At 41.3% G+C, this 20,935-nt stretch overlaps 1 protein-coding gene across 1 annotated transcript in view; it reads right to left on the reverse strand.

Annotated features, from left to right (window-relative positions):
• dock1 (dedicator of cytokinesis 1) overlaps positions 1-20,935 on the reverse strand; it is a 361,518-nt gene that overhangs the window by 234,068 nt on the left and 106,515 nt on the right. The window contains exons 24-26 of the mRNA XM_033984239.2: positions 18,386-18,492; positions 5,813-5,955; positions 19-114 (exon numbers count right to left, since the gene is read on the reverse strand). Of these exons, the coding sequence (XP_033840130.1) occupies positions 19-114; positions 5,813-5,955; positions 18,386-18,492 (346 nt within the window). The remainder of the gene's footprint in view (positions 1-18; positions 115-5,812; positions 5,956-18,385; positions 18,493-20,935) is intronic.

Below are 20,935 nucleotides of genomic sequence, written 5' to 3' on the forward strand. Positions count from 1 at the left end.
TGTATAAAATGTACTTACAATGAACGGGGAGTCATGGCCCATCGAGATGACCGTCTGGTTCACGGTCCTCAGAAGTTTCTCCATGATAATCTGCATGTGCCACTGAGTCGGACCCTAAGAAAACAAAACAAAACACGTTCAGATGTTTATTTTTGTACTGGCTCGGTTCACAGCAGTTAGCAGTACGCTAGCTAGCTTGCTATGTCTCAAAACGTATGCTAACTTGTATTAAAAGCGTAAAATATAAAGATATCTGTGTAATCCCTCAGTCGTCCATGTCCGATCCTGATCAAATCGTATCATCCTATTAAAATTCAGATTCATTAACATATCTCCTGGTGCTGGGCCGCGTACTGATGGTAAATAAACTAGACTTTCAGCCTCATGTTTCTTTTCTCCAAAATCAATACGGAACTTGGTAACTCTGTTGATAGAAATTAATGCCGTTTTGATTGTAGCATATTGAGTCTCAGAGCAGACGTTTAAACTGATGGTGCTGTGCTCAACATTTCAAATAGTTTCTGGATGATAATTTAATCCACATTTTTCTGCTCTATTTACTTAGTCTGTGTGTCAAACAAGTATACCAACTGTATTTTAGACCTGGTTTAGCCCATGGATCTATAATCAGACCAAGATAAGGCCCTCCCCCTGTCCCCGTGCGAGATGGACTAGTGGACACTCTTGGTATTGCAGCACCCAGGAGCTTGGGCCCAGAACGTATTCTCCTACTACGCACAATGTATTTTTTGTGAATTCAAACTGCCCGTGTTGTGACAGCATCCACAGGTTTCACAAAGGTTGGGTTTTGTAAGAATTCTTCAGCATTTTCACAATATGGACTTCTTTTTTTTTTATTTTAAATCCTCAAAACCTAAAACCTAACCTAAAAGTTAGCTTTGCAAGATTTAGCCTAGCCCCACTCTGAGCCCGCTCTATCAGCCATCTCTCTGAATGGTCAGAACTGGTCACACAGCACACGTTTCCGTCGTGAAATAGGTGCAAGACGCTAGCTCGTACTGAGGAAGTAATGTGGAAGAGAAAATATTTTTGGGAATTTCGGTCAATGACAAAAGGCACTAAAAAACACAACACCATCTTTGCTTTCTATTCCAGGTCTTATTATACTTCCATAGAATAAAACCTAGAAGAGTCCAGTTGTAGATGTGTTTTAGGTCTGGTTAGATGTCAATAAAAGGTTAAGGCATGAGCGCTAGGACGACTTGATGATTCCATGGAAATTTGTCCTTTGCATCTGACCCATCCTTCAGGCACTTCCTCAGGTGTTGCACTAGTTTCTTGGTCAGAACCTAATTTAAATATCAGAAAAGAGTCATTCTTGCCAACTAATACCCAACAGGTTTATTACAAAGAGCTGCATTCGATTGTCAAGGTTAAGATTTTACTTTCAGCTAATAATTTTCCAGAATTCCACTAACATTTCTGCCTTTGCCTCCAGAGAGACATCGTAGTAGTGCAACTGTTTCACTCTGGAGCCTTCATAGAGCACACACACACACTCTGCGGCCTTTAGAGTACACACACTCTGGGGCCTTTAGAGTACACACACTCTGGGGCATTCATAGAGTACACACACTCTGGGGCCTTTAGAGTACACGCACTCTGGGGCCTTTAGAGTACACTCCACTCTGGGGGCTTTAGAGTACACACACTCTGGGGGCTTTAAAGTACACGCACTCTGGGGCCTTTAGAGTACACGCACTCTGGGGCCTTTAGAGTACACGCACTCTGGGGCCTTTAGAGTACACGCACTCTGGGGCCTTTAGAGTACACGCACTCTGGGGCCTTTAGAGTACACTCCACTCTGGGGGCTTTAGAGTACACACACTCTGGGGGCTTTAAAGTACACACACTCTGGGGCCTTTAGAGTACACGCACTCTGGGGCCTTTAGAGTACACACACTCTGGGGCCTTTAGAGTACACACACTCTGGGGCCTTTAGAGTACACACACTCTGGGGCCTTTAGAGTACACACACTCTGGGGCCTTTAGAGTACACACACTCTGGGGCCTTTAGAGTACACACACTCTGGGGCCTTTAGAGTACACACACTCTGGGGCCTTTACAGTACACACACTCTGGGGCCTTTAGAGTACACACACTCTGGGGCCTTTACAGTACACGCACTCTGGGGCCTTTAGAGTACACACACTCTGGGGCCTTTAGAATACACACACTCTGGGGCCTTTACAGTACACACACTCTGGGGCCTTTACAGTACACACACTCTGGGGCCTTTACAGTACACACACTCTGGGGCCTTTACAGTACACACACTCTGGGGCCTTTACAGTACACACACTCTGGGGCCTTTAGAGTACACACACTCTGGGGCCTTTAGAGTACACACACTCTGGGGCCTTTAGAGTACACGCACTCTGGGGTCTTCATTGAGGTAGTAGAGGATAGACTTTTCTTTGTGTTTCATTACTAAGTCACACGTCTTTATGTATCGGAGCTCCTCTGAGCTGGATCAGCCTCTGCAGCAACGAGCAAACTTTAATAATTTAGTCCTAGGGAGAAGATGTGAGGGAGGGAGGGAGGGAGAGGGGGAGAGAGGGAGAGAGGGGAAGAGGAGGAGGGAGAGGAGGAGGGAGAGGAGGGAGAGGAGAAGGGGGGAAAGGAGGATTGAGAGGGGGAAAGAAGGAGGGAGAGGGGGACAGAGGAGGAGGGGGAGAGGAGGAGGATTGAGAGGGGGAAAGAAGGAGGGAGAGGGGGACAGAGGAGGAGGGGGAGAGGAGGAGGATTGAGAGGGGGAAAGCGAAGGAGGGAGAGAGAGAAAGAGAAGGAGGGAAACGGGGAGAGAGGAGGAGGGAGAGGGGGAGAGAGGAGGAGGTGGGAAGAGAAGGAAAGAAGGGGGGAGAGAAGAGGAGGGGGAGAGAGAAGGAAGGAGAGGGGAAAAGAAGGAAGGAAAAGGGGAGAGAGGAGGAGAGAGAGGGGAAGAGAGGAGAGGGAGAGGGGGAGAAGCAAAGAGAGGAGGAGTGAGAGGGGTGTAGAGGGGAGCGAAAGAAAGGGGGAGAGAGGGGAGGGAGAGAAAGAGGGAGGGAGGAGAGAGGGAGAAAGGGAGAGACAAGGGGGTAGAGGGGGAGAGAGGGAAAATGAAAGTGAGGATGAGAGAGTGACAATAGGAAAGAGGGATAGTGAGGAAGAGAGAGGGAGGGAGTGACAATAGGAGAGAGGGAGAGAGAACGAGGGAGTGAAGGAGAGAGGGAGAGTGAAAATGAGATAGATGGAGAGAGAGGGAGGAAGAGAGTGAGAGCGAGCACGTTTCCACTCAGAGGAGAGTAATCTGTAAAGGAGGTTTCAGATACTCCCTCCCAAAGGATCCAGTGTGACGCAAGTCTGCAGAGAAACCACCAGGGGGCTTTAGAATGAAAACACGAGCTCGGACTGAAAACTGGGGTAAGATTTATGCAAACAGAATGAAAACATGGGAAATGAAAACAGATGAGTTCAAGATTATAATTTTAATATCATATAATTAAAAGCTGAATATAAAGTACCCATCAACTTGCATGTTCTTACTACGCCGGGTCAGTTTTTCTCCGCAATGAAAAAATGAACAGTTACTTATGGTTCATTAGCTAAAAGGGCTTAAATGTTTAAATTTAATCTTAATTTATCAGGTCATATTTCAGTCTTTTTGTCAATCTCATTATTAAAACATAAATCGCAAATCTAATCGAAGAAAGAGAACGCTGAGAGGAAAGAGAAAAGAGAGAGAAGAGAGAGAAAGGTCTGAGAAAACACGAAATGAGGCGAGATGGAGAAAGCCAAGAGGGAAAAGGGAAGGAAAGCCTGAGGGAGGGCATCAGGAGTAGAGCCATGGATCCTGATCAAACCCATAGCAGTCTGGAACGGTTTTGGATGAGGGAGGGCATCAGGGGCAGAGCCAGGTCAACTCCACTGAAGTACAGATACAAGGAGCAGACAAACGCTCCTGGCTCTGGTTTAGACTCATTCATTTGCACAAGGTTTAACACAACACTCAAAAATGATCAATTATTTTCACATTTTTGCGGTTTTAAGATGATTAAAATAACAGTTAAACAGCAAAGTTCTCTGATTTCTTTCTGACCACAGTCCCTTTGATTATTCACATATAGTTTTGCAGTTTGTACGCTATTTAAAGGTTCTATATTATGCAAAACTGACTGTTGTGAACTTAAATACCTGCATTTTACAGGTATTAAAGTCTTGAATTGGAGCCAAGTCTCCTTCAACTCTGGCTCCAATTCACTTTCTATTGAAAAACTGCTGCTGTCAGACTCATCATTTTGGTCGTAAAATGTTGCATTAACCCCCTCTACATGATCCTGGGGTTTTTATTTCACTATTGTGTCTGGAAATCAAGATATGAACATTAATAACAGACAAATCTTCTTTTCGCTCTCACTAGTGTTAGCAACAGGTTTGATTGACTGCGTTGCTAAGGGTCCGCTCCCTGTTAAACCAGCGCTGTGGGCGTTACTTTCAACAGCCTCGCTCCTGATTGGCTCTTTGGTTGCTATGATACTCATAATTGGCTCCAAATTGCCCGCTATAACTGCTAGCATCGATGAGCTTCATTTGACTGAAGCTAAACGCCGTGGGTGACGTCACACTCACTCAGTCCACTTCTTTATACTGACTATGGATAATCCTGACCAAGATTAGCGCAAGGTCTGGAGATGGGTCCACTGCTCCTACCAGGTTGCCCCAGTGGAATTAAAAGATGGGTCAAATGCAGAGGACAGGTTACCCCAACGAGACAATAAAGTGAACCTTACCCATTCGTTTTGCTAATTCTGGAGGCTAGGACAGACTGTTATTGTCATTTAGCTAGCACATCAATCATAGACTTTTGATATAATGTCTGTTATACAGAACATTTTCAGATACCAAAAGCACTTCTCATTTTTCATTTGGTGCAAACTGACGGAAAGAAACAACAATCTGCCGCTTTCATCTTTAGGAATCCATTTTTAAAAATCTAAGCTGTGAGAAGCACATAAGCTTTAGTTTTTTCTAAGAGAATTTGTTATGAGCAGCCAGTAAAAATGTGCATTATGTTAAAAAGTCAAAAGTTTCAAATCAAAAGTTAAAGCGCCCATATCACACTCTTCCCTGGTCTTTGTTTTAATGTTGTTTCCTCATCACAAACAGACCTGGAGTTGTGTTTTGTTTCATTCACACTTGTTTAACACACAAACCTGCATATTTAGGCTCTTCTCTCAAACTGAAAACACTCTGTTCCACCTTGTGATGTCATCATGTAACACACAGGAAGTGCTCCACTGTGTTTTTAAACTCCACACACCTTCACTAGAATCATTTGAATAATTTTAGCTCTGGAATTGCCAATCTCTATTTTAAAAAAAAGGTAAAACGTAGCGGTTAACTTGAAAACTACCACTTTGTGACATCACAAGGTGAAACAGAGCATTTTGAGCTTTGGAGATGTAACAGACTAATAATAAAGTGTTACTCAAACATGTGTGAATGAAACACAACACAACTCCAGGTCTGTTTTTGAGGAGGAAACAGCATTAGAACATGGCGTAAAGCTTTACAAGAATCAATTTAGCACAATATTGGACCTTTAAACCAATCCACAAAACTTTAAAACTGGATAAAATCTGAAACAAAAAACTTTGGCCTAAACCCTTTTGCTCATGTCATGATTCAAATTGGGTTGTTGTGTAAATCTACTACTAAATGGACAAAGTAATTTGAAGCTGACAAGGCAAAACAACTTTAAAATAGATTAATATTCCTAACACATTTATAAACATAACCGTTGTCTCTTACCACATCCTTCCTGTAAAGCACTTGGAGGATGTCGCTGAGAAGTTGGCAGCACGCGCTCAGTTCCTCCCTCTTCATCTCGTCCCGTTTCTCCAGGTGAAACTTCAGCTGCTCGGTCGTCAACGGCAACAGGATCTCACGGCAATCTACGGAGACAGGTACGCAAGTGATATGAACGTTAACATAAGGCAAAAGTCACACAAACCCAGACAAAAGACTATGAATGCTAACGTAAGTCTCGGTCTGTATATATAAATGGACATAGCTAGCATACCGAAGTGAGAATGGGTGCAATTCCACTTCCATCGACTCTGGCTTCAATTCATTTTCTATTGAAAAACTGTGGTCCCTCTCTCTGTAACTGCTGCTGTCAGACTCGTCATTTTGGTCTTAAAATGTTCGTATTAACCCGCTCTATATGCTCCTGGGGTTTAATTTCACTATTGTGTCTGTAAATCAAGATATGACAAATCAGGCGCCTTCTTTCTCTGATGTCGCCCCCGCTAGCGTTAGCAACAGGTTTGATTGACAGCGGTGCTAAGCTTTAGCCTTGCTAAATCAGTTGTGCGACGGAAAGGGGCGTTACCTTCAACAGCCTCACTCCGGATTGGCTCTTCCGTTGCTACGAAACTCGCGCTTGGAATTCCTAATATGGAAATTGGCTCCAAATTCGCAGCTATAACTGCTCTAGCCTCAATGAGCTTCATTTGACTGGAGCCGAACGCTGTGGGTGACGTCACTTCTTTATACAGTCTATGCTTCAGATTAATATTACCGTAAATTTCGGACTACAGAGCGCACCTTGATATAAGCCGCACCAGCTAAATTTGAAGAGAAAATCAATTTTGTACATATATAAGCCGCACCTGAATAAAAGCCGCAGGTTTTCATATTGTAACATGAGATATTTACGCAGAAAGACGCTGCACCGACACGCTTTTTTTTAAACTGTGCCTGAAAATTGGCACCAACACGACAACAACACGGGATGAACACATCTGCAGGTTTAGAAAATAAAGCTGCACCAACACAGAAAATCTGCTTTTATTTCCTCTGAAAACTTTTGTTGTCTTTTTACATTGACCAAGTTGGATTCATTGATGTCGAGCTTACGTGCAGTGGCTCTATTTCAGGGGTCGGCAACTCGCGGCTCCGGAGCCGCATGCGCCTCTCTCCGCCTCATACTGCGGCTCTGCGTGGCTTGGGAACTGACAGACACAGCTCAGTCCTGCGTAAAGAGCCCTGATTTTCAGACGTTGTGCGCACAGGGGTCAGGAGCAACTTTGGCCCGTCCCTAATGACACACTAATAAGCTCGTCCGTAGATGTATCATGAAAATCCTGCTGGAAATCGCCACAGAAATCTATTTGATGTAGTAGCAAGTATATTATCTGCTCTTGTCTCCGCGGTGACGTATCACGTATAACACATCAGACACGACGCACAAAAGTAGAGCCACAAGCGAGTGAAAATGAGCCAAAACAAAAGTCTTTGGAGATCTTTTTAACAAAGGGGAAAAGGACAACTGAGGAGCCAGAAGAAGAGACTACGACCTCCAAGAAAAAGAAAGATAAATTTAACAGACAATGCCTACTTAAAATCTGGTTTTGTCGCTGCAGGTGACTCACGCGCACAGTCCGCTCTACGTAACATACGGGAAAAGCAAATAAGGCAATGAAACCTTCAAAACTGCTTTGGCACATGGAGAATAAGCACCTGGGATTAAACGATACGCTACGAGTTTTTTTGTTGTTGTTTTTTTAAAGAAACTGCGGAGTAGAGTAGACATAATCACATAATCAGCGCAGGGCTCCCTCTGATGCAGCGGTTTGGTGAGTTGTATTTTTTTAATGCACTTAAGTTGTTTTTGCCATATTTATCTGCCACGTGTAGAAGGCTTGTCCGTGAAAGTAAAACCTACATTATTCCGTTACATTATTGTTATTATACAGTGTTAGATTCATTTTAGATGTCAAAAAGTATTTGCGGCTCCCAGTGTTTTATTTTATGTGGAAAGTGGGTCCAAATGGCTCTTTGCGTGTTAAAGGCCGACCCCTGCTCTGTTTCCTTTCTGTTTCTTTATCTTAAAAACTGCATCATATCCATTTCATGATGCGCAAAATGATCGTTCAAAATCAAAACTAGTGAATTCTTCAGAGCAGAATCTTTCCCCACGTCTGTCTCACTTTTACGTTTACAGCTAGAGAGCGCCCCCCAGGGTCCGTTATCCAGTAAAATTCCATATATAAGCCGCACTGCTGTAAAAGCCGCAGGGTTCAAAGCGTGGAAAAAAAGTAGCGGCTTATAATCCGAAATTTACGGTATTTGGCCCATAGTTAAGAATGAAAGAACAGAATAAAAAACATACACCACCACGCATTGTTTTCAATATTTTTTCGACGTTTTACATTGTATATACACACAGAAGATATCAAATATATAAAGTAAGATATCTGACTTTTTTCTTTACTACATAATTGCGTATAACTCCTAATTTTGTATTCAAATCCTCACAGTCTCCTCCATTTGCTTTGTGGACAGCTGCAAACCCTTGGCCTTCCCTCACTGAGCTTCTTGATGAACTCTCCTAAAATGGTTTCCACTGTCCAGCTGTGCCGAGTCAGGGTCAGGAAATGCCAAAAGTGAAAAGCAGTGATCAAAGCAAAGGTTGGCTGTTTTTACGACGTCCAAATGAGTCCATAAAGTTTATTACTGAGTGTGGAGTCTCTGCCCAGTGCTTCCTCAGAGCAGAGGTGAAACGGCATGAGCTCGTTTCAGAGTTGGTCAAAGTCATTATGAGGAGATGGATGTCTGTGTAATCCCTCAGTCGTCCAGGTCTGATGCATAGTAAAAGAAAAATGTCAAATGAAATCTGTCGACTGGACAAGTCAGTGTAGGAGTGAAAACGTTTCACTGCTCATCTCATTTTACTATTAGGAGATTTTAAGATACCTCCTAACCCCTGACCCCAACCCTTAACCTAACCCCTGACTCCAGACCCTTACCCTAACACCTGACCTCTAACTGTTACCCTAACCTTTGACCCCAACCCTTACCCTCACCCCTGACCCCAATTTACCCCAACCCAAAACCAAACTCTTAACCCCTGACCCCAACTCTTACTCTAACTTACCCTAAACCTCAAGCCCAATCCAAAACTCCAACCCTTATCCTAACCTACCCTAACCACAAACCCTAATCCTCAGAAATGCTGCATAAAAAAAGAATAAAAATGAAATATTACTCTAGTACAGTGGTTCTTAACCTGGGTTCGATCGAACCCTAGGGGTTCGGTGAGTCAGCCTCAGGGGTTCGGTGGAGGTCAAGACATGCACCCGACTCATATGATTTGTGGACTGTGAGCGTCTCCAGAAGTCCCAATTGTCCCAATTTGACAAATGCACCCTTCGATGTGCCTATCGAAGTACCCGCCCGACTTAAATGCGCCGTTCGAACGCAACAAGAGTTTAAGGGCACTTTGGTGAATTGAGACACAGCATGAGACACGGACAGAGTGATGCCCCAGCATTGACTGGGAGGATCCCGGTGACAATTGCGCTCTGATTGGACATCTTCAAGGGACCATGAAAGCACATTACCGTAATGACAGTAAAGTATTTAAAGAGCCTCATGCCTCTGCTTTGACATGCCGTCTGAATTTACACGAGAGCACAATTGGTTGTGGAGTTACGGTGTGTGTTAAAATGTTAAAAATAATAAATAGCATGAATACTATACGTTAAAAAATGTAAATTAAAATCATTTCAGTGTGGTAGTATTAAAAAAGGTCATGTCTTTGTGAAAAGGTATGTATGTAATTGGATTTAATCGATCGAAGTCGCTCAAAGTGCCAAACTAAGTCACAAATAGTACGTGTAAATCTCAACCTTGAAATCTGAAAATCCAGTCCCCAACTTCAACTCGAGACCATAACTCAGATGTTCTCCTCCTACGTACTTACACGGTGACGCATTTTACTGTATAATTTTGATTTACACAAGAGTATTGCCATTTTTGCAGCTTATTTTGGATTTTATTACCAGATATATTTTGTTCTTTATTATTATGGGAAATAGTTACATTTTTATATCGCGCTTTTACACTTATTTCTCTTGCAGATCAATAAACTTTAGTGTACTCCTATATTAAAATAACAATACTTTGGAATATATTTTGGCGTTTTCTTCCAGCTCTGATGAATATTAACAGACACAGACAAGACAAAGCCCAGTGAAACATATGGAGCATCCTGTGGCTCCTTAATGGCTTCCTCCCAGCCTCCCTCAGACACATTACCACAGTGTACACAATTCATTTATCTATTAAAATGAGCTGCTTAAGCAATCAACAATACAACAATACAGCTGTCAAACGTCACCAAGGACCCTGACATAAGCGCTCGCTAGAAACCAGTCATTTAGAACAACATGAACGCCAATTAGGGAATTCACTTCACGAATGCAAAAAAAAAAAAATCTATAAAAAATGGCTTGGTTGTGTTTAAATAACTGTGTGTTTTACCCTGTTATCAAGTAATTAGTTAAAGCTGCGATAGTATCAGCCTATTCCGACTGTAGACTGTATATATAACTGACATAGCTAACATGCTAGCGGCTACGTTCCAAACAGGAAGTGATCATGGTTGTGCTTCCGGCTCCATCGACTCTGGCTTCAATTCACTTTCTACTGAAAAATCGTGGCTCCTCTCTCTGTAACTGCTGCTGTCAGACTCGTCGTTTTGGTCTTAAAATGTTCGTATTAACCTGCTCTACATGATCCTGGGGTTATTTATTTCGCTATTGTGTCTGTAACTAAAGTTATGAACATTAATAACAGACAAATTGGGCGCCTTCTTTCCACGAGATAGCTCCAGTCAGGGTTAGCAACAGGTTTGACTGAGAACGTTGCTAAGTACCTGCTCCCTGCTAAACCAGCGTTGTGGGCAGGAAGGGGCATTATCTTCAACAACCTCGCTCCGGATTGGCTCTTTGGTTGCTATGATACTCGTGGTTGTGATTCCAAATATGGAAATCGTCTCTAAATTGGCCGCTATAACTGCTCTAGCCTCGATGAGCTTCATTTGACTGGAGCTAAAAGTCCACTTCTTTATACAGTCTATATCTAGATCCGTCACTAAAGATGCATTGTGTAACTTTTCTCGTGGAGGATCTGCCACCAGCTTGTTTGTATGGAGATGTTATTGCTTTGCCTAGAGTGTTCCACAGTATAGCATTAAACGTAGCCTGTATTTATTCACTTAGAGGTGTTTTATTGTCGTAAAAGCGTGGATTCTTACAGTGAGTGGACTCATTTTTCCACAGATGTAACTTATAACTCGACCTGGGGGCATCACATGCTCGTCTCCATGGAAATAGATAAGTTAAACGCAAGCGACAGTAGCTCAGTTGGGAGCGTTTGTCCGAATTGATCCGAAGGTTGCTGGTTCAAATCCCGCTCTCGACATAAAGATCATTGGTTGAGCGGTCAGATCCATTGATCCACAGGTTGGTGGTGCGATTCCAGCTTCTACAAACGAATACTGTTGATGTGTCCTGGGGCAAGACACTTAGAACTCAGCGTAAATATGCAGGGTTTGTGCGAAAGAAAGTAAGAAAATACTGTAATATGAGCCCTTTAAGTTAAACATTTACATGATCTGGCTAAACTTTGAGACTTAAAACTGGAATCCGTCTGTGTGAAAACCAAACCATCTGCATCGGCCTGAGGTTAAGATGCGTGTGGTTTTTTAAAATGGAGGCCGGCAAAGATAAGGTACAAAGTCAGAGTCCCCAGGAGGCAGGTAAGCCCGAGCTCAAGGCCACCAGATTATCATATTTTTATTAAATCCGCTGATAGTGATCTGGGAGGCATTGTGCGCGTGTTGCCATGTTGGAAGGACGTTTAAATGGATTTGGCTTCAAGAAGGTTATGGGGAAAAAGTAAGAAAAGGATGAGTAGAAACTTGAAAGCTGTTTTTCTGTCACAGACTTAAATAATTGATTGTTATTTAAAAATGTATGTCTTGAGAAGAGGTCAGATCTTTTGTTTAAATATAAAATAAACTGCAAAACCAAACATAATTACATTTCTTTCATTGTTTTAAAGGAAAAAAGTACAGACACTGGAGCAAAAATACCCAAGTAACACATGAGAAAACTACTTACATAAAAGTATTAAGAGTACTCGTTTAAAAATATACTTAAAGAGTAAAAAGTAAAAGTATTCACACACAGATACACACAGATTTCTACTTGTTTTTAATTGTATATTTTTGTTTTGCTCAAATTCTGAACGTGTTAAAAATAAAACCTCAGCCTTTTCAGCAGGTCTCACATGATAATAAAAAATACTTTTACTTTTCCAGTTAAAAAATGTAGCGGAGTAGAAAGTACAGATACTAGTGAAGTAAAAGTAAAAAGCACACACTGAAATGTTTACTTAAGTACAGCACGTTACTAGATGTACTTAATTAACTTCCACCGATGAATTAAAGACCATATTCCCACTCATTTATTTCTCTCTTAGCATTATGACTAAAAAGTCACAACCAATTGCTTCCACATGGTTCTCGCTCTAAACGCTATTTTCTCACGATCACAGAGATTAGATTTGCAATTTAAGATTCTGAATAGAGCTCAGAGTGAAGACACATTCAGGAGCAGAGAGAAGACGAATGCAATCCAGGTATTTCAGAACATGTTTGTAAAGATGTGAACTACAGGGTTGCCAGGTTGGATGAGGATATTATGATGTTTTCAGAGGAAATTATGTCACTTAAAGAAGAAGTATTACACCTTTGTATGACGTATAGTTAAAGGGCCCGTCGTCACAAACAGACCTGGAGTTGTGTTTTGTTTCATTCACACATGTTTAACACACAAAACCTGCATATTTAGTCTGAGTTCTTCTCTCAAACGGAAAACACTCTGTTCCACCTTGTGATGTCATCATGTGGTAATACAGGAAGTGCTCCACTGTGTTTTTAAACTCCACACACCTTCACATTTAGAATCATTTGGATCATTTCAGACTCCTGGAATTGCCAATCTGTACTGAACTAAAGGTAAAAGGAGCTGTTAAAACTACCACTTCATGACATCACAAGGTGGAACAGAGCATTTTGAGCTTTGGAGATGTAGACAGAAGGTTACTCAAACACGTGTGAATGAAACAAAACACAACTCCAGGTCTGTTTTTGAGGAGGTAAATGCATTAGAACATTACTTAAAGCTTCACAAGAGTCAATTTTGTGTAATGTAGGACTTTTAACAAAAATAAGCGATTTTTACCATCCTTCAACTAACTACTGCCTTTGTAATGCGTCAAATCCAACCATCCAAATTGCAATTTTGTTTCGGATTGGGAATAATCCATATATAGCGGTCGTCTTTTGGTGTCCTACGCTTCATTACCTTCGTTAGCTCTTGCGTTGTCACCACAGATTGCATAAAGACGTGGACTTAACCGAGCGTGACGTTGTTCGGCTCCGGCTAAATGAAGCGCATCGAGGCTAGCGGTTTTAAACAGTTTTTCAAAAGAAAGCGAACTGGAGCCAGAGTCGATGGAGCCGAAGCTCGCCCATGATCACTTCTTATTTGGAACGAGGCGGCTAGCGGGTTAGCTACGTCCGTTTATATATACAGTCTATGTTTGTCACCCAGTCTAACAGCAATTTGTACCACTGAGCCGTTTTCTAATCAATACAACTCCACATTGTTTATGAAGAGGTCAGAAGAGGTCGGCTTGTTTGTAACTGCTGACCTCCTGTTGTTACCATCGACTATCGGCCTTGCTTGTTTGTACGCGTCTGTCTATAGATAGTGAGTTATACAGTCCGTTTAAAAGATCACAGCTGCTGACTGGCTCATTAAAGCGGTAACATGCTCTTTCAAATAATGACGGAGTATTGACAGAAAGCGATAATCGATGAACGCGGTTAATAGGGTTGTGTTGTGTCTCTGTCAATGGGAAGAAATATGAGAGTGTAAAGATGGCTACTGTCAAAGCGCCTACGCAATAAAAGGGATTTCAAAGGTTTAAATCAGACCTATTCTTCAAACTGTTCTTTTCAGAGCTTTAACGATGTTGGAGTCGTTTCTTTTCATTGAGCCTCTGAAGTTGTATTTGGAGTGATTCATGTTTGAGTAATCTTTAATCGACTATTTTCAAGACGCCATTTTGTCGATCGATCCCCGTTTTCACCTCCACCTGGACACGCCCACTGTGACGTACACACTTCCTTCTCCAGTTTTATTTTCTTAATCTGTGATACTCGTAGGATTCGGCAGCGTCGTGTAGTCGCTTTGGCACAAATAAAAAAAAAAAAAGTGCAGCTACCCACAGGGGGCGCCAACAGCATGCAGCGCTTTGTTGTGATGACGGTTACAGCGACGCCAGCTCCCATTGGATACCGCAGTCATTGGATTTATTTCTTTTATTACGTCATTTTAGCTGAATATTGTGATTTAAAATGTGTAAATTATAACATAATGATCCACAGAGATCAGAGATGAGAACTATAGAGACACAAGCTCAATAGGACTGATTTAAGCGATATTTCAACTACTTTTTCGTTCCATTTGGAGCTTTAATGACTTAATACTGTAGCGTCTTGGTGTGTGTTACGTCGCTCCAGGATGTGATATTAAATACTTTTATTAATCCCATTATGAGCTCAGTGTAATGGCACCGCTTCAGGAAAAACAGGAACACAATATGGATCAACATGAGCCCCGAACAAACACTGCACTTAAGTTAACAAAAAACAGCCAGATTAATGTTTATAATTAGTTTAACTGCGAGTCTCGATGAGCTTCGTTTGACTGGAGCCCAACGCTGTGGGTGACGTCACACTCACTTAGTCCACTTCTTTAAACTGACTGTTGGGAGTGGAGACGACATACCGCTCCTTTAATAAAGCCTCCCCCTCACTCTCCGTCTCTCCGTCTGTCTATTGATCCAGTCATGTCAAATCAAACTACTTGTTTTTGGATGGATTTTTGCTTTCGTTTTGTCTTAAATAAGAGATTTGGACATAAACGCATAAGTTAGGGCCAGGCTCCGAGCGGCACAAGCCAACTGGAACTATCAAGCTCCGAAAACACTCTCCAAAAAAAAAAAAAAAAAAACGCCTGATGTTTGGCAAATGGATTTGAACCGCTACAACAATTTTAGCCATTAACAAGATGACCAACCAACCACAAAATAAATAGGAAGTGATCATGGCAGCGCTTCCGGCTCCATCGACTCTGGCTCCAATTTACTTTCTATTGAAAAACTGCAATCATAAACCTGAGAATTTACGTTAGTTTAAGCCTTGGATCAGAAATAATCAACTTAATGGAGTAAACATGGACGAACAACAACTGTATCTAAGTTACAATGTGAACACTACAATGAGGTCCATCTGGTCTTCTCACGGACTGTATATATAAATGGACATAGCTAACATGCTAGCTGCCACATTACAAAACAGGAAGTGATCATGGACGCGCTTCTGGCTCTATCGGCTCTGGCTCCAATTCACTTTCTATCAAAAAACTTCGTCATTTTGGTCTTAAAATGTTTGTATTAACCCGCTCTTCATGATCCTGACGTTTTTATTTCACTATTGTGTCTGTAAATCAAGATATGAACATTAACAACAGAGAAATCAGCTGCTTTCTTTCTCCAAGGTTGCACCCTGTTAGCAACGCTGTCAATCAAACCTGTTGCTAAGTGCCCGCTCCCTGCTAAACCAGTGACAGCCTCGCTCTAGAATGGCTCTTTTGTTGCTATGATACTCGCGGTCGGAATTCCAAATATGGTTCTCTGCTCCAAATTGGGCGCTATAACCGTTAGCCTCGATGAGCTTCATTTGACCGGAGGTGACGTCACACTCACTCCGTCCACTTCTTTATACAGTCTGTGGTCTGGACATTCGGACACTTCCTTCCTCTCCAAAAACTGCCACTTAATTCACGTAAAACTGCGATAAACACTGACTATCCCACTGAACCAAGAACCAAGTAATAATTAAAAAAAGCTGTCACCATACGCACTTCTTTACGTTCTTATCTCCAAAGCCAAGCGCAGACGACGCATACAAATGACATTCAAAACACACAAACTTCCAATTTCTAATCAACCTTAGAAACGTGATACTCATTTCCTGTGTTTTTCTGTCTAAAAAGTCATATTATCCCCTGAACAAACGCTACAGGGGACACACTTTAAACCATGCGACGGCAAAGTGGTTCTTATGTTAATGAATGTGCAGTCGACGGGAACATAAACACTTCCATCACAGACCAGTGGTGACGCACAGCCGTTTACACTGCACATTTTATTATATTTTAATGTGTTTTTAAGGTGCGTTTCACTAGTGCATTGAATGATGGGTAGATTTTTACATAGGCCACCTGGGGATAAGAAAAGTCATTATTTTAAAAGCTTTTTATAGCTGCTGGATGAGTCATTTCAGAGACGTAATTACGAAGGTTTAGGAACTGGAGCTAGTTTTGTCATTTTACTTTATATTTTTGTTTGCTTAAGTGTCGTAAAATTGCACGCTCGATATCAGGACGCTAGGTAAATCAATTTTGATAATATTTTAGAAAGAATAGAGAGGAATTTTTTACCCAAAATAATAATTATTTCTCTAACTTCAGTAGAATATGGGTTTTTAACAGTTCTTATTAGTCGTAATGTGCTGTGAACATTCTAATTACTCGCGGCAATGAGATTGTAAGGGTTTTTGGAAAAGTTCATGGTAAAGGTAACAACAGCTAGCATGCTAACAACGCACTGGCCTTACTTCCTGGTTCGGAGACAATAGGGACGCTTATTTTGACCCTACAAACCCCTTTAAAGGTCCGTTTTTACGCAGATCTTATATTATTATTAGTCTGTCTACATCTCCAAAACTCAAAATGCTCTGTTCCACCTTGTGATGTCATAAAGTGGCAATTTCCGAGTTAAACGCTCCTGTTTTCTGTATCAATTCATATTTTGTTTCGATGCTACTTTTACTATCTGCATAACTTTTTTGACAACCCCAGTATTTGGTAACAGGTCAATTTTGATCTCAATATGATCCAAACATATGGGAGGTCCAAGAGTCAACACTACCAGCAGGGGGCGCACACAGTGACCACAGGAGGCGCACACAGCGACCACAGGCTGCAGAGTCCTGTCCTTAAAAGTTTAAAGGAAAGGCAAAAGATACAGTTGTGTGAAGCAAAACGTATACCAGAGAACTATAACAGTACTCCTAAAAAATACTTTAAAGATGAAGACATGGGAGATCATGTAATTTATCCAAGCCTCGAAGTTAGTGTGTACAAAATGCCAGCAGAAGGCGCAAGAACTCTACTACTACTAGCCAAATAAGGAGTGAAAAGTAGTGTTGTAATTCAAATGGAGCTATATGCAAAACATCTCATTTCTGCCAGTTAAGTCAGACCTGTTCTACAAACTTTTTTTCAGATCATTAACCATGTTCTAGTCGTTTCTTCTCATTGAGCCTCTGAAGTTGTATTTGGAGTGATTCATGTTTGAGTAATCTTTAATCGACTATTTTCAAGACGCCTTTTTGTCGATCTACCCCCATTTTCACCTCCACCTGGACACGCCCACTGTGACGTACAGACTTCCTTCTCCAGTTTTATTTTCTTAATCGATGATACTCGAAGGATTTAGCAGCGCTGCATAGTCATTTTGGTACAAATGAAAAAAAAAAGTTCTGCTCGCTAGTGTGACGTTGTGATGACGTTTACGGCGACGTCAGCTCCCATTGGACACTGCAGTTTTCTAACGCGGAAGTCAGCGGATTTGTTTCTTTTATTAAGTCGTTTTAGATGAATATTGTGATTTAAATTATGTAAATTATAACATAATGATCCACAGGTGTCAGAGATGAGAACTATAGAGACACAAGCACAATAGGTCTGATTTAACTAGAATGTTCCACAGCGTGACACTAAACATTTCTTGCATTTATTTCATTAAAAACAGGTTAGAGTTAAGAGTTACCTTCTTATCTCCATGAATAGACACATTTAATGGCATACTGTCAACATCCCAGGTAAAGCAATAACATCTCCATGAAGACAAGCTAGTGGCCAACCCTCGACTAGAAAAGTTCCACAGTGCATCTTTAAAACTGCCCACATTTCCACACTTGCACTTAATATGAAAGTTGTGTTGCATTAAAAGTTCTGTCCCTGATTTTTACCGTCTTATAAACAGAACTACTTCACTTTAAACAGTTTGCAGTGGTCCAAAGTTACTCCTCACTGACCTTATGCGTTCAGAACATCCTAATTACTCACCATGATGAGTTTATAAGCACTTTCCACAACTGTCACGGTAAAGCTAACAAACTGTTGACTGTGCACATACTGATTCTTTGACAATAAAACACTTCATAATTACATGCAGATAATACACAGCCGACATATTTTGACCTTAAGAGGTCGTAGAACAGTTCCACAGTGCATCTTTAATATTAGCTACATTTCCACTCAGCCTGTCATTGACCTTATCCTGCCTAGAGGGGGCAGTGTAGTTAACAGGATCCATGCTGTTGCGTCTTACCGTGATTGGAGAATAGGTCACTGTGGACGATATCGATCATACAGTCCAGCTTCTGCTTGACCAGACGACCCAGAGGAACCTTCAGGATGAATTCTGTGAAGAGCTTACTGCAAAAAGGCACAAAAACAGAAGCAGAAGGGTTAGAAATGTCAATACCGGGGTTTGAGTGAGTGCGTCCGATACAGTGATCTGATATGGTCACTGCACAGAACCATATCAGTCTATTCCCTGATCTCTGTTCTAATGTTGTTTCCTCATCACAAACAGACCTGGAGTTGTGTTTTGTTTCATTCACGCAGATTCTCTCAAACAGAAAACACTCTGTTCCACCTTGTGATGTCATCATGTGGTGATACAGGAAGTGCTCCACTGTGTTTTTAAACTCCATACACCTTCATTGGAATCATTTGGATGATTTCAGCTCTGGAATTGTCAATCTCTACTGAACTAAAGTTAAAAGGAGCTGTTGAAACTTGAAAACTACAACTTCATGACATCACAAGGTGGAACAGAGCATTTTGAGCTTTGGAGATGTAGACAGACTAATAATAAAGTGTTACTTAAACATGTGTGAATGAAACAAAACACAACTCCAGGTGTGTTTTTGAGGAGGTAACAGCATCAGAACATGACTTAAAGCTCAGTTTTCTGTAATATCCTTTAATATGAGCTGGCTTGTTTCCATGGAAATGTTGATTCTTTGGCTATAATACTCCACAGTATGGCATAAAACTTCAAATTCTACTTTTATATATCTCCATGGAATCATAAAATGTAAAAGTTGCGCCACTTTAAAGATGCTGTACCTGATTTTTCATGTCTTAAAACCCTGAAAAACAGAATTGCTTAATTTGAACAATTATTCCTCACTTATCTTATGCATTCAGAACATCCTAATTACTCACCATGATAAGTTTTTAAACGCTTTTCACAACTCTCATGGTAACCATGCACGTCCTGGCTCTTAGACAATCCAACGATTTATAAATAAATGCAAGCAGCACACAGCACACATAAAATATCTGCACTGGGGTCAAATCCATGTAAAAAACCATGTACCGGCCCTTTAAGAACTGAATCTGATGGAGTAAACGCACTCACGAAGATCAATGAATATCCAAACCATTTGCCAAAACAAGTTATATTTTCACATTAAACCACAAGCTCAGAGCAGGGGACAGATGCAGTACCTGATCCACCCACTCGTCTAATGAGAGGAGTTTAATCAGCCCGAACATCTGTGTGGGAGGGGGCGTCCTTCAGCACGACGACTCAGATTACAAAGTGCATCTCTGCGTAGCTACCATTTTAAAAGCATGTATTTGAGCTAATTAGCATGTCTAAAAACACTGAAACAAAGCAAACTGTTTTCGTGGGTTTGGTGCAAGTCTATGGGAAGACATATCCAAAAATGAACCTATTTTTCAATATTTTTAAGGGATTGGCTCCACAAATTCCTTCAGGGTTGAAAAAGGGAACGGCTTTCTGAAGCTTTCCCTATTGGTACACGTTAAAACCATACTTCGGAACATTTTTCGTAGTGACAGATACGTTTTATGCCATACTGTGGATTATTACAGCCACAAGAACAGGAAACAATCAGGTCAAGGAAGAGTCAGGTTTGTGGAGATGCACGCCCACTCAGAGTTTAGCGGAATAAAACCAACCAAAATATATTTATATGCAAAAAAAATGCTTTTATCTTAGTCTATTTTGTAGCTAAAAAGTTATATACTGACAAACTGTGACTTTAAATATCAAATTTGTATCTAGTGCGAAGGCAGAACTAAATAAAAAGGTTTAAAGTGCCAGTGTATCATAGCAACCAAACAGCCAATCTGGAGCAAGGTTGTTGAAAGGAGCAGACGCTTAGCAACGCTGTCAATCAAACCTGTTGGCAGGGGCGACCTCGGGGAAAGAAGGCACCTGATTTTTCTGTTATTAATGTTCATATCTTGATTTACAGACACAATAGTGAAATAAAAACCCCAGGATCAAGTAGAGCGGATTAATACGAACATTTTAAGACCAAAATGACGAGTTTGACAGCAGCAGTTACAGAGAGAGGGGCCAAAGTTTTTCAATAGAAAGTGAATTAGAGCCAGAGTCGACGGACCTGGAAGTGCGCCAATGATCAGAAAATCGCGTAACAACGGTCCTTTAAGATAAACACTAGTGATTAAAGTGTATATTTAATGTATGAGCAGTTTGTTGTATTGAAGGCTGCAGTACACAATCATTTCCAGGTATATTGTTCTTGAAAATAAACCTAGAACCAACAGAAAACACAGGCTCTGGATTCATCTGCTCTGTCTGTGCTGGAGTTACCGAACATCGGCGATTATAAATGAGGTCATAGCACTTCGTCTTTCCATCATCTGTCCCTCGAGCAGAGCATAGAAAAGATGAGATGGAAATAAAGGGCAAATGCTTTTATCACAGATGTCAGAGCCACTTCAGAACAGTTTAAACAAGCTGCCTCCATCTACACGTTTCTACACTGGTCTGTCGCTTCTTTCACAGCAAACAACCTTATCTCATCTTTTAGTA

Source organism: Periophthalmus magnuspinnatus, chromosome 19, assembly GCF_009829125.3.
Source record: "Periophthalmus magnuspinnatus isolate fPerMag1 chromosome 19, fPerMag1.2.pri, whole genome shotgun sequence".
Lineage (NCBI taxonomy): Eukaryota > Metazoa > Chordata > Actinopteri > Gobiiformes > Gobiidae > Periophthalmus > Periophthalmus magnuspinnatus.